General features: G+C 50.3%; 1 protein-coding gene across 1 annotated transcript; it reads right to left on the bottom strand.

Annotated features, from left to right (window-relative positions):
* Positions 1–1,806: 1,806 nt before the first annotated feature.
* PDZK1IP1 (PDZK1 interacting protein 1) lies at positions 1,807–16,641 on the bottom strand. The gene is made up of 4 exons (XM_029618471.1): positions 16,485–16,641; positions 10,062–10,176; positions 8,766–8,861; positions 1,807–2,501 (listed from the first exon to the last, which is right to left on the bottom strand). Exons 1-4 carry the CDS (start codon positions 16,555–16,557, stop codon positions 2,426–2,428), a joined length of 360 nt encoding a protein of 119 aa, XP_029474331.1. The 5' UTR covers positions 16,558–16,641; the 3' UTR covers positions 1,807–2,425.
* Between the last annotated feature and the right edge of the window lie 828 nt (positions 16,642–17,469).

The following is a 17,469-nucleotide window of genomic DNA, read 5'->3' as shown; positions in this document are numbered from 1 at the left end:
TGTACTGATTATTCTCCTTAGTATTTACTTTGATGAAGCCGAAGTTAAGTTGTGATTTGTGTGTTCCCTGTTTGGGGTTTTTTGTTGTTTTTTTTTACCATGGTTGAGAAAAACCATTTCCACTATAACCAAATAAACCCTGTTTGTGTTGTTGACTAGTGCGGCTTGTCTGTGCTGCTCTCGCCCAGCCCAGGCTCCCCTCTGCCCCCCCCGAACCACAAAACCTATCACCCGGCTCCATGAAAGATGGCAGTTCTGAGAAGTCATTTATACAGGTTAAAAGGCTCTGAGAATTGCCCAGGCTTAACCCGGTTAAAAGTAGGTTCACAATGCAGGTACTTACAGTTGCATTAAGAAGTGGTGTTCCCAGGGGTGAAGGGGGAACGTAACACGTGCAGATCACATTTTACAGACCCACGCACATTTTCCATGCACTGACAGAGCAGGTGCAAATGTCTGCAGATACCCCCTCCCCATGGCATTATTCAGAGTGAAAGTGTGCCCGAAGCTCCTCTTTGAGTTAAGCAGAACCCACAGCCCTGGCAACAATCAAGGCAACTTGAAAAATACCCCCCCCCACCATAAGGACCAAAACTAAAACACAGAATCTTCGTGAGATAAAATGGCCAATTTATCCTGGTTAGAATCCCAGCCCACTCCTTTACTCGTGTTTCTGTGATCCAACCTGGAAAAGATTCACTCCGGTCACGCTGCTTTTTGTCACAATCACACACGCTCTCCCAGTCTTATTTACCTCCACTGCCCCGGGATTTAGGGCAACGCATGGGAATCTACCAAGGCGGAGAGAAATCTGATTAATAAATTCTCAGCCCAAGTGAACATCTCGCAGCCACCACCCGCATGTCCCAGCAGGAAGCGCCGTTCTGCTTTTTACACAAGTTTTCCCATCAGTGATGGTGACGGATGAGAATGGACTGAAGTAAGGAGCAAGCATCTCTTTAAAGGGATGCGTTCCCTACCATGGATTCTGGACACCTGCTGCTTGCCATTTCCAGCAGAAACCCGTACTGGGGCGGAATTTGAGAAGGATTTGGGCTGAAGACCTGAGAATATCAGTGTCAGGTTGAAGAACTCCCTGGAGAAGAGGAGTCAACGCCAGCTTAGAAAATAAGCAAGAGTTTATTCAGAAGCATTTAAACACATATTTCTGCAGGGTAAGACTACCGCAGAAAAAACACAATGGCAGACCAAGATCCAGTCTGGGCCAGAGAGTCCCATTATACCAGTCTTCTATGTTCCTGGCACAGTCAGACAAATGTCATGATGCTTTACACAAGACTTCCATGATACTCTTCTACTTGCAGAGGAAAATACATGGAAATGTAGGTTTGAGCACTCGGCTTGTCTCTGGCTCCAATGGCTCACCTCACCCCAACCCTCAGGTTGCCAGAACACTGTGGTACTTCCAGCAATCCCTTTTGTAACCTCAAGACCCAGCCCAGATCTTCTGGGACAAAGCCGCAAGTGCTTGACCGAGGCTACAGGCAGGCCCTGTATGGGTTGCTCATCCTCTGATAAAAAGCAGCCACACAGTGGGTCAGAGGCAGCCCCCAGCTGGGCCAGACCCCGCCTCAAAACCAGCCAGAACTCTCTCTCTCTGGGAGAGTTAAGGAAGTTAATTGAATTATCTCTCATCATATTTTATGCCAATACTGCTGCTTTACATCACCTCAGACTAGGAGAGTAATGGGACGGGGGAGGGGTACATACAAGAACGATGAGATATTCAGATCTTTAACATTTCCTCCAGCTCTGCTCAGAAGACTGCAGACAAGAACAAGGTCATTACATTTAAACATTTTATTTCAGGAAAGACAGAAAAATATTCTCCAATATGGACAGTCATTACACTAGGCCGTATTTCCATCAAAATAATGCCGCGTCCTGCGGACAGCTAACACAGTTATTTCATGTCTGACCTCTGGTTTCTTTTCCATTTGTAATTTGGATGCTTTCCTTTTCTTGATCAGTCTCACTTAGCCGTGCTTCGCTCTCCATTTCCGCCCAATAGATCCGCAGTCTCCTCAGCCTGTTGCATGTTCCATAAGGGCAGAAGTGGAGGGCCTGGGGGAGTCTAAGAATTGAGTTGGAAGCCATATTTAAAATGGATCTTCAAATAAAAATCTTCGGAAGCATTTTTTCCTACCAATTACATGAAAAAAAAAAAAAGCAAGAGGAAGAATTAATTGGATTACGTTAGCCTGAGGAGAAGAAGCAGCTCACTGGAGGATTTGTTGCAAGTGTATGACACCCGTGCATCCCATGACAAGGTAGAGACTCGATTACACAGGAACTTGGGCATTTATCCACATTATGTAGAGAACAATCCCAAGACATAGTAGTGATCTGCTTATTATTGCAGAGAAGTAAAAGTGGCTCATGAAACCATTTCATGGGTGCATTACTACATTGCCGTCATCTGGATGACCTGCTCTTCCAATTCAATTGGGTTGTCATATGCATTTTCATTCTCTCGGCTCCTGGAAAACAGAATGAAATGCTGTTACTTGGGAGGACCACTCTATGGCTACAACATTTTTCACTTATAAACCGCTGCAGTAACTTCCAGAAGAATGGCCTTTTCTGAGTGACTGCCTAGCTCCAGGTGCCGCCTCCTATATTAAAGTTTTTGCACATTAAGAAATTCCCAGAATGCTTTGAAACAAATTGAAAAACTAGGGCTGGCTTCTCATGGCTTGGAACCAGGCGGGCACTCTCGACCTCAGGGGATGACTTCTGACCACTATCCCCTCTCCCAAATCAACGTACACGTTTGTCGTTGTGCCGCATGGTGTGTCCTTCAGAATGAACCCCCCTGTATTTTCAGCCCTAGTGGTAGTGTCCTACAGATTCTTGGAGGTATACTAGAGGAAGCGTGGAGTTTGGTGTGTGGAAGTAGCAGGAGGGTGCAGCTGCCTGCATGGAGCTGAGACAAACGTCCAGTAGAGATGTGCATTCGTTTTTGCCGAATTGGAAAATTTCAACGAAATTGTCCAATTCGGCATGTTTCAGGGAGCCCGAAAAAGATCGGGATTTTCCCGTTTTTTTGCAAGAATTCGTTTTTCCGATTAGTGCGCACTAACGGGAGTCAGTGCGCGCTAACTCCCCGTTAGCGCGCACTAACAAAAACTAACAAAATCTAACAGTTTTTGTTAGTGCGCGCTAACGGGGAGCTAGCGCGAACTAACGGGGAGTTAGCGCGCAGTAACTAAAAATCGATTTTTCGTGAAAAAAAATGACATTTTCCATGGCAAGCGAAAAACGAAGAATGACACGAACACAAAAAACGATGCACAACTCTAAATTCCAGAAGAAAAGCCGGCAGTAGCATGGAAGCCCGTCTCCTGGGAGGAGCATCCGATCAGTAAGGGCCTGGAACAACAGCAAACCCCACGCACTGCAAGGAACACCGCTCTGTAGTGAACGAGTCAGAAGGCATGTTTAGCCCTACCTTTCCAAAGGATGCCCAGGGTGGCTTCTGCATTATTATAATTCTGGAATAACGAGTCCCTGGGAAAGCCACACCCTCTAAAATCCCAGGGCTCTGAATGTGCATCAGCGGTTTGGTGACTGGACTAAGCTCCGTGATCCCAAAACTCGAAATTAAACCTGTCCTAGAAGAAAAGATTTCAAAGAGGAGGGTTTTGGGACGCAGAATGTGGACGTGGACCCCACTATGCTCAGCACAGCTAAATTATAATCTGTGGGTGCTAAAACTGTGTCTGTGGAGCAGCCTGCAAAGAAAAGCAAGACCAGTTGGAACCACAACTATTGGGAGAGGTTTGAAGTAATTTCGGGTCCTGACCAAGCACAGACAGGACTGGGCCCGTCTTGCTTTCGAGTCTTTTCACCTGCGCGCCACTCAGATTACCTCTGAAAGAACCCTAACACCATGCACTGCTGCATGTTCAACGATATCTTCCAGTCCCACCAATTTTATGTCTTCTAATCCGGCGGGAGAAGGGTGGAATGGGACCCTCTGCCTGAATGCGAGAGAGGATCATGCAGCCCTCAGTCTCTGCCAGTGAAATGCCGCCTCGCACCTCTCCAAACCAGCCTCGTGCTGTACAGCGATGCCGGCATTGTACGGCTCGCTTCAGAGCACACCTTGTGTGTTTCCCCCCTCCCCCAGGAAAGACACAGCAAAATGTGCAGTAAGCTTGAGAAAAAAAAACCCCCAAAACTCCATGTCATGAAGGAGAAGCCGAGCCAGGCCTGGTTTTACCTCACTGCAGCTCTCACCCTGTACCCCTGCCCTTCCATAGAGAAAGTGGAACTGCGTTTCCATAGGTTACAACGGGACAGAACCAAGCCTGGCTCATCCCGTCCCGTTGGGGAATGCTACTCCTTCAGTGGCCTCGGTGCTGTCGCACTTCCCCTCCGGGTTCTCTGACTAGTTCCAACAGCAAAGTCCCTCTGGGTTGAACGTAATAAAACAGGAGTGAAAAATGGCGTTAACTCCCACTGCAGGGTGCTAATGATGTGCAAATGCATCGGGAATTTGATAAAACGCACGAACCCAAAAATGTGCTCCCAGATACGGACAGCTTGCGTAAGCCATGATTTACACACAGAAAAAACGTGTTACGTGCACGGCTCATTTTCGGCCTGGTTTTAAAGACGCAGCGCTCGTTAAAACCAGGAGATACGAGCGTGGCCGGGCTGCGGGCGCGCCGTGGGGATTTTCAAAGGGCTGTAGCCACGCGCGCATCTCCCGGTACGTGCCGAAGAGGCGGATTAGAAAAAAAGGGCTGGCCGGGGGGCGGAATATAGGAGGTGCAGGGCATGGGCAGGCTGGGACGCGCCATTATGTACCTTCCCGCTGAAGCGCGCGCCAGCAGCTGGCCGGCACGCGCCATTATGTACCTTCCCGCTGAAGCGCGCGCCAGCAGCTGGCCGGCACGCGCCATTATGTACCTTCCCGCTGAAGCGCGCGCCAGCAGCTGGCCGGCACGCGCCATTAGGTACCTTCCCGCTGAAGCGCGCGCCAGCAGCTGGCCGGCACGCGCCATTATGTACCTTCCCGCTGAAGCGCGCGCCAGCAGCTGGCCGGCACGCGCCATTAGGTACCTTCCTGCTGAAGCGCGCACCAGCAGCTGGCCGGCACGTGCAGACTGCTACTGCTCCGAAGAGCAGGTAAATATTAAAACAAAAAAAAAGTTAGAGGGGTTTTAGGGGTCGGGGTGGATAGGGGAAAAGAGAGGCAGGTTAGCTGCGGGGGTTTAGGAAGTTCCGTCCCAGTCCGCTCCTTTATTGGAGCGCGCTGGGAGGGAATTGGGGAAAGGGTGTATCGCGTCGCTGTGCGTATCTTATAAATTTTCCCCCCTTATGTGCCCGAGTCGGCATTCGCAAGCACTTTCACACGCCGATATAAAATCGATCGCGCATGTGTGCATGGGTAGTGGATTTTATAAGGTGCGTGTCGATGCTCACAAGTTATAAAATTGGCGCATCCATGTGCGCACGCCGGGAACTGTGCAGACATGGATGCCCGCGCGCAGGTATCGAAGTTTCCCATAGCGTGCATAGATGATTTGTGCAGGTGAAACTGAAAAGATGCACCAGACAGGCATAAAGTTTAAAAAGTGCTTCTCTGTGGGGCAGGCGGTTATGTGCACAATTGGAGCTGTATCATCCTGTAGGCTCTTTGGGGAAGGGACCTTTCGCAGCAGAATGGTGATATATGCAACTGTCTATCATTAAGAAAGTTCTTTGGGGAAGGCGCTTACAGTACCACAATTTTCGGCATCCTGCAGCTCTCGCTGTTTGTGCAACCGTAGTGCAGTCACCTCGTGCTTCTCCAGGTTAGTGTGAGGCCCTGGAGCTCAGTTGGCCAAGCAGAAGCTACATGACAGCAGTGTGACGGGCCTTATGCATCGCACCAGAGAGCATGAAGAGAAAGCGAGCACTGCACTGTGGTGACAATTCTGCAACTACAAGCACCTGACCTGAAGAGCTTATGGAACAATAGAAAGTTGCACGGCTAACAATTCTGTGTCTCTCACATGGGGATCCTGGAGTGAAGTCCATCTGTCTTGCAGGTCCTGAGGCAAAGGGTTTCTGAGTTGGGGTCCTGGACTTGGGTACCCCAATACTTAGCCCGGTTCTTTTAGGCTTGGAAATGTAACTCCTGGCTCCTAGGTTGGGTAAAGTTAACTCACATTTCTGGGGCTACTGTTGGTCTATGGTGGTCCTGGACTGGGGATTCCCAGGACCCCCACATTTTTGCTATTGCTTATAATTTCTAGATATTTACAGCGCTGTACACAGAGTGGAGGAGTAGTCTACTGGTCGGAGCAGTGCGCTGTGAACCGGGGAAACCAGGGTTATAAATGCCACTGCTGCTTCTTGTTTCTTTGGGCAAATCACTTCATTCTCCATTGCTTCAGGTACAAACTTAGGGGCCGATGCAATGTCAAGCACGAAAAAATGTGCAAATGTCTAAACTGGACGCACGTCTGTTCAGTGGGTGCACATTCCCCTCCCCTGGGTGTCTGATGCGTTAGGCAAATGAGCTGCTGTGCTAAATAGGACGCGCTAGGGATAGACTGTGAAAGATTTCAAAGCGGCGTGGGATAAACACTGTAGATCCATAAAGGCAAGAGGATGGGAATGAAGAGCAGAGCCATGGGGGTGGCTTGCTGGAATGTTAACTGCTACCTGGTGATTACTACCCTTACTCAAAAAAATCCCTTGCACGGTTAGTGCAACCCCAACATTGCTCTCTGCTTCAATGGTAGGGGGAAGTGAGGAAAACAGGATTTGCATTCAGACAACAACCAACAAGGTATCGATCTGTGCAGTCTGGGTAAACAAGCATCGGGGTAACTTGCTTGACGCGGGGGTTACTACCCTTAACCATTAAGCCTTATGCTCACCTTTGATGCAACTCCAACATTACTTTCTGTATCAGTGGCAGGGGAGGGCAGGAAATTTGAATCAAAGTTACCAACAAGGGCCCTGAACTTGGTGGTCAGTGAAACAGATAAGTATGGGGAAATATGTGTGGGAGCTTGCTGGGCAGACTGGATGGGCCGATTGGTCTTTTTCTGCCGTCACTTCTATGTTTCTATGTAGCGAGTCCACGGCATGGGGCGCCCAGGAGATATGGCTGTGCGCGGGTTAAGAAAACGAACACTCGTAAATTGAGTGTCCGTTTGCCTAGCCTGACCGCCGTCAAGATTTTTTTTTTTCATTGCTGCTTCCTGTGGAACCACAGAAAAGCAATAATTTCTGCTTTTTTTTTTTTGAGCCCTTGATGCTCCTCAAGATTTAATGCCAGCTCCGGGGCTGGCATTAAATCTTGCTGTAAACATGTGTGCATCGGGTGCGTGGAGATTTTTCTGCATCGGGGGCAACAACTAATAGCTTCACCTACATGGCATTTACATGTGATGAGCGCTATTAGCAACGAGCACGTCTGGACAAGCGTTTTGGACGCACTAATCAGGTGTTAGCCTAGCGCGTCCAGTCATGGGCTAAGCTGTCCACTAGCCTGAGGCCTGATATTGCATCGGCCCCTTAGATTGTGAGCCTTCTGAGGACAGGAAAATACCTTTGGTATCTGAATATAATCTGCTTTCAAGTGTTTGAAAGGCAGAATAGAAATCAAACACATAACTATTGAAATAAAGCTGCAGTTTCTGCTCCACGCCATATTGGCACAGCATGAAAGACTAACTCAGGAGTACATTTCCAGCATTAAGACTTGGACAGTAAGCAACAGGGGCCCCGACTTTAATGGTTTGGGAAAGTAAGCATGGGGTTTACTTGTACAGCACGGCAGATGCCACCCCCTGATGCTACCATTATAGGGGAGACCTGTGTGACGCGGCTGATGCCGCCATAAGCTTGCTGGGCAGACTGGATGGACCGTTTGGTCCTTTTCTGCCGTCATTTCTATGTTTCTATATGTTTATGTATCCAAGTGGGCTAACAAATTGGCAACCACCCCACTCCATTCAAAAGTAAAGGTAATTGCCGATCGTTTTCATAACTGTTACGATTGTTTTCCCTGCTTCACAAAAAGAGGCCCTGATGAACATAAGCAAGCTCGCCATCTGCTTGGCTCCGTTAGGGAGGAAGGTTCAGCTGGCTGCATAGTGAGGTGCCTTGACTTCCGAGGATGGGCGTTTTCTTATTAAAATAAATGGGTGAACGCCCTACACCCCATGCAGCAGGTGTCTGGCCCACCCCAAACCTCCTCGTTCATCTTCACTGCCATCGAGGCGAGCTGGACGGAAGGAATCCCAAAGTCTATCGCTACCCACGCCAGCCTGGCAACTGAAAGGTCTTCACGCCTTCACAAAGCTTCTCTAGCCCTCCGCGTGCTCCACCTTGGAAGTGCTCGGCAGTTAGACTGAGCGGGTCCAGATGCCCCCAGGTTCATTGGTTTCCTGTGGAGGCCTTCAGGGATGGTCACAGAGACTCATGAGGTCAGAGCCGGGGTATGGGATACCACCTCAGGGGGCCTTCCCTCCCCCCCAGCATTAATCTGGCAACGCAGGCATCCTGCAGGATGTTTGTCTTCTTATTACAGAAAGGGCAGACCTGAAGGAAAATGGAGCTGAATGATGAATCTATGGCCGAGGTCCCACCTCCTCACTAAGTAATTGATCACATATTAACCATGCACAAGTCACATTTCAATCCTGTGGCTACAGAACAGCACATATCACAGTTCTGTCTCTCCTAAGAGAGCAAAGCTCATGTGGACACAAACATCTCCCGAGCATGTCACCAACCTGAAGCTGTCAATGTTCGAATACTGGCTTTCTGTCCCGTTAACCACCACTTCATCTTTTGCAGAGTTGGCGGTGATTCCTGCAGGTTTACGTTCCCTAATGAAAGATGCACAGAGAAGCCATTAAAATGTATATATTCTTTTGAAAACCCATTCATATTTGCTCATGAAACTTGCAGCATACTGTTAGAGGTTTTGAGCTCCCAAGACCTGCAGGCAGTTTGTGTTCCCAAAGGCTGGAGTAACGGCTGCCAGAGTGCAAGGGACAGTCCTCAAATGTACTGCGTAGCTCACAGCTGGACCAAGCAGCATCACTGGCCACGGAAATGCACAATCCATGGCACCGCCAAGAAAATGCAACATGTGCACCTTACTGCAGGAGGCTTTGAAAGGTCCTGAACATGCTTTTACATTCCCAAGATTTGTAACACTAAGGACATGAAATAATAGGCAAAAGAACCAAGAGGGGACATGGCAGGACTCCAATGGATGTTTATTATAGTCCCTGGGCATGTTACCTGTTTTCTTAGGCATACTCTGGGTAGATTCATATTTTAATCTTCATTTTAAGCAGCTCATTCCCTACCAATATGCAACTACACATTTTCCTAATACTCACCAGCTATGGCCAAGATCAGCCACTCATGCCCTTTATAAGGTATATCTATTTGGACTTCTATTCTGCCTTACTGAACCCAATGGTCTCTGCTCCATTGTTAAGGACTGAAATGCTAAACTCCCAGGGAACTGTTCTGTTCTTCATTACAAACACTGCTCAGGCACACCTGAAGCAGAGATGCAAGCACCTCTGTCCTTTATTCTGCAAAATGCCCAGAAACTGTGCAAAAAAATTCTGCACAGGAGAAAATCTCCACAGGACCAAGCCAAATGTCCCCCAAGCCATGAGAAAAAGAAACGCTGCAGGCCATCTACGTCCAGGCTGTTGGCACGGCTCAAGAATTTTGTGGCCTGGCGTCCAAGCTGATGAAGTGGTCTCATGGAAGGAGGATATCAATAAGGCCGGGTTCAGGGTGGGAAGAGGGATTGAGTTCATTCTCTGCTCTGGTGCCCCACACATTCCCAAAGCAGAGAGAATCGAGCGCGTGCAACCAACCAAATCTGGGGCTGGATGGGGTTTGCCGGACCTGCTCTAGATTCTGGGTGCCCTTAAGAGCAGGTAGGACCAAGTCCCGATCTGCTGCATGGGCGAGTTCTCGCTTCAGCCCGTTGAGGAGACCCGGGGAGGTTGAGTGGTTTCTCATCGAACCCAACAGAGGACATGCGAAGGTGAACTTACCTTTTCTTCTCACACCAGACCCGATTTACAATGAAGACAACGAGGACCAGGAAGAGGAAGACCGACACCGCGATCAGACCGGTCGCCCACTGCGGGAAGCTCCTGCCAGTATATCCTGCAGGGAGAAAGGGGGCAGGGGCACAACTGATCGGTAAGAGAAGCCAAACCCCTTTTGTACGCGCAGCAGGTGTCGAGTTAATGTGCATTTTTTTTCCTGCGGTAACTCCCCCCAGTGGGACCCAATGCATTTTTTTTTTTATTTTGGTTCCATGCTGGGATCTCAATGGAAAGGAATTCCAATCGCCCCCATGGCAACCTTGAATTACGCCACTAAACTGAACCAGGAGCCAACGCTATTCGAGAATTATGATCACACATGGTAACATGCTCCGGATTGTGGCTTAACTCTGTTGTTATTATCTGCTGCTCAATTCTTTTATTGAATCTATCGATGTCTTAATATTTGATGTTTTAATTGGGTGCCGTTCTAATTGTTTTTATTTCCTTGGTATTGGTTCTTTTACATGCTTGATTTTAATCATGTATGTTGTTTTGTTTGCCGCTTAGGGTCACTGACATAAGCGGCAGAGAAATAAAAGTAACGTGACACAACATAATGCCATTATTATTATTTTCACAGCGCACAGCATTACAGAGCTCTGTACAAAACCTTTTCTCCTAGAGTCTAGATAAGAAAGTGCAGCACAGGATTTTAAGCAAGACAGTCACAGGTGAGGTATTTGCCCAGCCCTCTCTTAGCCACTCATTAGGTAATGCACACCAGAGACACATCTGATGGGTTTTTTCCCCCTATTAGAACTAGCGTCGGCATCCCATATCTCTATTATACGGTCAGACCTGGATAATAAGTTACCAGAGTACAGCGTTTCTCTGAATTTAGCAAGCCTCAGATAAACTTCTTAATGTGATGGGTTTGATTTCAGGTTAGGCATTAGTATGGCATATAAACATCTGGATAAAGCATGCAGAGCTATTTCATTAGGCGTTTGTGTGTGCTAGGTTAGATCGTACACAGGTGGGAATAGATGGGCTTAGTGCTATGGGGTAGGGATGCTGACTCCAACTGGACCCATTCCTGGAGATCTTCCCAGACGATGTAACGATTTTATGAGATTGGGCTTATCCAATCAAACAATAAAAAACAAAGTCCGAAAACAAAAACTAGGTCTCCCAGGGCATCCTGCCCACCCGCCCAGAAAGGTGCTGGGACCAGGATCACCTCAGCCCCCACTTACCCAGACCAGTGGGGATTCATAGCCAAGGCCTAGGCCCAAGCTGAAGCCTCAGACTTGCATAGGCCAAGAGAGCCATTTGTTGCCGCGACCTCGGCCTACTCGAGGCCCATGCCTTGACCGGACCCAGGCCCGATGCCACAACCCGGCCCAGAGGCCAGGTCCTAATGCTGTGACCTGACCTGGAGGCTGGAGCCTGATGCATAAGCCTCGTCCTAGCCTGGAGCCCAGATCCAGGCCTGACCCACTACACAACCCAAGGCCGGGTCCCGACACCTGGGCCTCAGTCTAGGCTGGATCACGGATTGAAGCCTGATGTCGAGATCCAGCCCAGAGACTGGGTTTTGATGCTGGGGCCTCAGCCTGGATCCAGGCCCAATACCACGACCTGTCATGGAGGCCAGGTCCTGGTGCCAGGGCCATGGCCTGGACTCTGGAGGCTGGGTCCCGAGACACCTGTGATGCAGCCTAGGCCCTGGCCTGGTTAATTAACTCCAGCACAACCCCAGCGGATGGCGTCAGAAGAGAAGAGGACGATATGGGAGCAGCTGCGAGGCCTCCAGACCAAGCCCCAGCGACTGGCCTGGGTCCGGGATGAGGCACCGGTATCAGAACCCGGCCTCCAGGCCGGATGGCTGCGTCAGGCCTGGGTCAAGACTCAAGCCTAGGCCGAGGCCCAGGCATCGGGACTCAGCCTCCCGGCCAGGTGGTTACATTGGGTCTGGGTTGAGGCCCCGCCTTGCCATCAGATACCTGACAGATTAGGTAAGATCTATTTTAGGTCTTGGCTGAGGCCCCGGTGTCAGGGATCGTGCTTGGGCCTAAGCGTGGCCTCCTACTTTGGACCTCGGCCTGGCAAGAACCCGGCCTCAGGTCTAGGCTTAGGCGCGATGCATTCTTTTCAAACAAATGCAATAAGGTTCATTTCAATCAGGAGACCTCCGACTTGTTTTGGGGCTCCTCAAATGAAATGAATTGCCCTTATTCGTCATGATTTTTACATTAATTTGAAATGAATGCGCATCACTACCGAGGACTTTTGTGGCAGTGGCTGGAGTGAAGGGAGTTGGGAGGCGACAGGACTCTATGGAGGAGAAGTCTAGTAGTTAGAGCAATGGGCTACGAACCAGGAGACCAGGATTCGAGTCCTGCTATTGCTCCTTGAGCAAATCACTTTACCCTCCATTGCCTCAGGTACAAAATCTTAGATTGTAAGCCCTCTGGGGATAGGGAAATACCTACAGTACCTGAATGTAATCCACTTTGAAATGCTGAAAAAAGTGCAAAAAGCGGAATATAAATCTAAATAAAAAAAAACAGGTAGGGGGAAAAAAATTCCCCCCAGTTGTTGTGAGTAAAGTGCATAGCAGCAAGGTTGCAACTGAGCTGGTAGCTTAAAGGAACAGAGGGAAACTGCCAGAGAAAAAGATTTTCTGTAAAAGGTTCTGCAGCACCTAAAACACATCAGATGAGGGCTTCCACTGATGAAGGAGGAATGTTCTAATGGTTCGAGCCCTAGACTCAGAGACTGGAGAAGTCCTGTAACCCGCAACTGACCCTTTGCATGACCTCTGACAAGTCACCTCATCTCCCAGCGCCTCCAGGACCCAGATGAAAAGACGTCCGCAAATGAAGTCAGCGTGAAAAGAGTTATCCAGAGCTACTAAGAGGAAGTGAGATGGCTCAGTCTCCCGAAGGTGGAAAAAGGCACGAAAAGAAATAGCAGGAACTGGTCTCTGGCCACTGAAACTGTAGAAGCGCCACACATCCAATAGCGCTAGAGGAATGATTGTCCATGAAAGGCACTTTTCCCTCTAAAAAAATAAATAATCTTTCCATCATTGAGTTGGCAAAAAAATAAACTGGAATGTTGTGTTTTATTCCTGAGGAAAATCAGGAACCTAATTTATAAAAGGGCTTTCATATGTGCAGAATGGGAGAAAGTCCTTTGTAACTCAGGAGCTAAATCGTTAAGCTTGTTGTGCTGCCTTGCCTTAGCTTCAGAATGGAGGGAGTGGCTAAGTAAATCGAAGAGGCTGCTTTGCTGATCATCAGAAATTCCTCTCCTCCCATGCAGGCATTCATAGATACACGGATTCAAACTATTCAGGGTATAAAACTGTAAGAACATGGAAAGGAGACCTAGGAATAAGACCAGAAGCGAATACAGCGGAGACAGGAACTGGGCAAGATGATGTGTGGAATTCCTAAGGACCTGATGCTATAAAATGCAAATTTTAAAAAGTTAGCAAAACGTTAGCTTGCATTTTCTTTACTTGCATGGTCAAATCTGAGTTAACGCCTGATGCAGTGAACTAAAGGTAGCTACAAAAAAAAGAAAAAGCGTGCTAACCCCAAAATGTGTGCAGAACACACGCTAGCGTGCATAAAAGAGAGTTTGGGCAAAGTGTGTACAAATTCCAAGTGCAGGATCCTCACCCCGTGATCTGGGTTCAGCTCCAGAGACAACTTTACTCCAGCTCTGACCAGGAATAAGATTTCCAGCATTAAGGGACCTTGAGTTAAGCCTGCGCAGCTCTCTGCAGAGGGAGCAACAGCTACTGCCTTCACCAATGTGGGATTTAAGATGGAAGCGCGCTCATTTTTTACGCGGGTTTATGTGCTCGTTTTTCGGGTGCTAAACTCCTTGTTGAACAGGGAGCTTTGTGTGCATAAAAATGTGGTGTAAGGATGTGCACCCAAGGCAGTGCTGCTGGCCTAAGGACTCTCCTCCCTGTCTCCACTGCCAAGCTCTTTCCCAAACGCATGGCGTACTGTGAGTGAGCAGGCAACAGCTGCCCTAATTCTGCCCACTCTGCCATGGCGCTCTGCGGTCAGGAGTGCCAGGTCGTGCTGCAAGAGCAGCCGGAAAATCTGGTTTTGCCTGCCCAAACCACAAGCCAGGAAAGAGGCAGGCATGTTCCTGTAATGCTTGTGAGTGCGCGGGAGAAACCAAAGGACCCAGCACAGGACACGCAACATCTCCAGACTTCCAGCCCACACGCTAAAGCAGGAATCGGAGACTCGAGCTCACAAAGCCTCGTGTGGGAAATGGTTAGGGCTTCCTCCAAAAAAAACGATTCCCCCACCTTTCCCATTCCAGGTAACAATAAATGACAGGGCCAGGCCTTTTGGTGAGTGAGGCAGGACACCTTCCGCTTGAGGCACGGTTTTGCCTTCACCCTCCACCTTGCTGCCCGAGCCGGATGCTGATGCCTAGGCTGGCACCGTTAAGCTATGCCAGCGTCGCTCCGACACCGCTACAGCGTGTGCGGAGCAAGAGAAGAATAAGCGCAGATCCTAAACACAGGGAGATCCTGTCACACAGGAGACTTCACGCCGATCGAGGCGGTCGTGGTGCCAGGATCCGGGCCTTGTCGCGGAACAGCAGGAAACGGGTCCTCTGCTGTCCTAGCAGGACTGACTCCTATGTCAGCTTATATGGGGGGGGGCCCGCTGCCCCCCCCCTCCAGTAGCTGGAATAGGCAGAGCGATTGCCGCTTCTCTGCACGGTCTCTCCTCCACACCCCAAGCCCCAGCGCAGCTACCGGTTTTTTTTTTCCTGCCCCCCCCCCCCCCACTACTTCTCTCTCCCCTCTTTCCTCAGCTAGGGCTCCAGATTCACCTCACAGGGTTGATCCAGTCCAGGGTTTATCCCGCTGCCTGCAGGGACTCATCTCACTTTTCTCAGGGAACACAAAATAAAGAAATCTGAACCGCACAGCCTTGCAGGCAACGGGACAAACCCTGGACTGCATCAGTTCCTTGGGGGGCAACTGGAGCTCGCTGGCCACCCCAGCAGGAGTGACAGTCGGTGCCTCAGCAATTCCTTCCCTGTGCACTTCCTATCTGTGGGATGTCCACTGGGGGTGCCCCGTCACGTTCCCAAGAAGGCGAGGGGGGGGGGGGGGGGAATGAGGGCAAGAGCAGCGAATTAAAAGGTAAGGACTAAGGAGGTGAGCGAGAAAAAGGAAAGAGCAGGAGAAAAACCTAGGGAGATGAGGAAGATTAGAGGAGAGGAAAAGGGGGAAGGGAAGGAGGAAGAAAGATTCCAGGCAGGAGAGAGCCTGGGGGAGCAGAGAGAGGAGAGGGCAGGAAGCAGGAGTTAAAAAAAGCAAATGAAAAGGAAAAGACTAAAAGGATGTGAAAGAGAAAGGAAGAATGTATGCAAAAATAAAGAGAATCAGTTACTGAGATACACACAGAGGAGATTAGAAAAAGAAACAGGAAAATCGTTCTGGCGCCTGTTACTGGAAATACTGGAAACTATATGCAAATGTATGTACACAACCCAGGGCCTCTACCACCAGGCCCCTGCGGGAAAAAAACAGCTGCCCAGAAAATAGGAAATTATCAAATGTAGGGAGTCCCAGTGCTTGGAAGAGAGAAGGGAAAAGGCGCCTTTCCCTGGGCTTGGGAGGGTCACTTGCATAGCAACCCCCCATCCAGCCAATGTGGGGAGCAATATCAGCAGTTCTGCGGCAAGCTCGCAAACCCCCATCCCGGACACAGCGCCCTCCGTCACCCGTGCATTTAGGGACAGCAACCCCGCTGGAAATCAAGGCAATTGGCGGGCACGTCTTCAGCAGGGCGCCCAGCCACGCAGTTACGCGTGCACTTGGAAACATGTGCAAACCTGCCCTATTTTCAAACACAAAGTAGGCACCTAAATAGTGTAATGAACAATCGAGCAGTTAATACGCAGCAGGAACTTTTCACTGATTCAGGAGACAGCGGCGGGCAGGTTCCGCCCATTCTTTTTGAAAATGTTATGATACAGGCGTAGATTCCTAGTCTGCCCCAGAGACGGCCCCCAGAGCCCCCTTTCTATGCAGCCAGATTTATGTGGAGTTGGAACTTGCGTGCATTGTTTAGGGTGGTTAAAATTTCAGTCGAGCGGTAGTCAGCCTGTCTACACATCTTGTTTTTAGGCATGAGTACAATAATAAAAAAAAAAGACCCCAAACTCTTTAGCCTATCCCAGCCTGAAAGGTGGGCAGCATTGCAGTCACTCTCACCAAAGAACCTTTCCTACTCCTCATTACATTACAGCCTTGCTGGCAAGTAAAGGAGATCATCCTGGTCTTGCCTGCGCACCTTTAAAGGCAGGTTTTAGGAGTTTGTTCAGTACCAGCCAAAAGGAGAGGGAGAAAAGAAAAACAGAATTCACCTGTACCGTGCTGGCAACTGATGGATCCCAAAGAGGTGAAGATACACAGCAAAGCCAGCGGAAGGCTGAACATGTCTGCGTGCGGCGCTGAATCAGGGCACAGTGAGATTCCCAGGCACTGTCAGACGTGAGACCCCGCCCACTCTGCCCCGCCAGGACGCTGCTGTCGCGGTGAGATTCCCGTGAGACCCCGCCCACTCTGCCCCGCCAGGACGCTGCTGTCGCGGTGAGATTCCCGTGAGACCCCGCCCACTCTGCCCCGCCAGGACGCTGCTGTCGCGGTGAGATTCCCGTGAGACCCCGCCCACTCTGCCCCGCCAGGACGCTGCTGTCGCGGTGAGATTCCCGTGAGACCCCGCCCACTCTGCCCCGCCAGGACGCTGCTGTCGCGGTGCTGAATCGGGGCACAGTGAGACCCCGCCCACTCTGCCCCGCCAGGATGCTGCTGTCGCGGTGAGATTCCCGTGAGACCCCGCCCACTCTGCCCCGCCAGGACGCTGCTGTCGCGGTGCTGAATCGGGGCACAGTGAGACCCCGCCCACTCTGCCCCGCCAGGATGCTGCTGTCGCGGCGCTGAATCGGGGCACAGTGAGATTCCCAGGCACTGTGAGACGTGAGACCCCGCCCACTCTGCCCCGCCAGGATGCTGCTGTCGCGGCGCGATTCCCGTGAGACCCCGCCAGGACGCTGCTGTCGCGGTGAGATTCCCGTGAGACCCCGCCAGGACGCTGCTGTCGCGGTGAGATTCCCGTGAGACCCCGCCAGGATGCTGCTGTCGCGGCGCGATTCCCGTGAGACCCCGCCAGGACGCTGCTGTCGCGGCGCGATTCCCGTGAGACCCCGCCAGGACGCTGCTGTCGCGGTGAGATTCCCGTGAGACCCCGCCAGGACGCTGCTGTCGCGGTGAGATTCCCGTGAGACCCCGCCAGGATGCTGCTGTCATGAAGGCAGGCCCTGGTTAGAGGAAGGGTTAGCTGCCTCGGGA

This window comes from Rhinatrema bivittatum, chromosome 10 (genome assembly GCF_901001135.1).
Source record: "Rhinatrema bivittatum chromosome 10, aRhiBiv1.1, whole genome shotgun sequence".
In the NCBI taxonomy this organism is placed as follows: domain Eukaryota; kingdom Metazoa; phylum Chordata; class Amphibia; order Gymnophiona; family Rhinatrematidae; genus Rhinatrema; species Rhinatrema bivittatum.
The sequence above is the reverse complement of the archived record's forward strand: the minus strand, read 5'-3'. Positions and strand labels throughout refer to the sequence as shown.

Coding starts and splice junctions, on each gene's coding strand:
- PDZK1IP1 (XM_029618471.1), bottom strand. CDS start 16,557: ATGTTCAGCCTTCCGCTGGCTTTGCTGTGTATCTTCACCTCTTTGGGA. Junction 10,177..16,484: donor CAGTTGCCAGCACGGTACAG/GTGAATTCTGTT, acceptor TTCTCCCTGCAG/GATATACTGGCAGGAGCTTC. Junction 2,502..8,765: donor TCGAACATTGACAGCTTCAG/GTTGGTGACATG, acceptor TCTGTTTTCCAG/GAGCCGAGAGAATGAAAATG.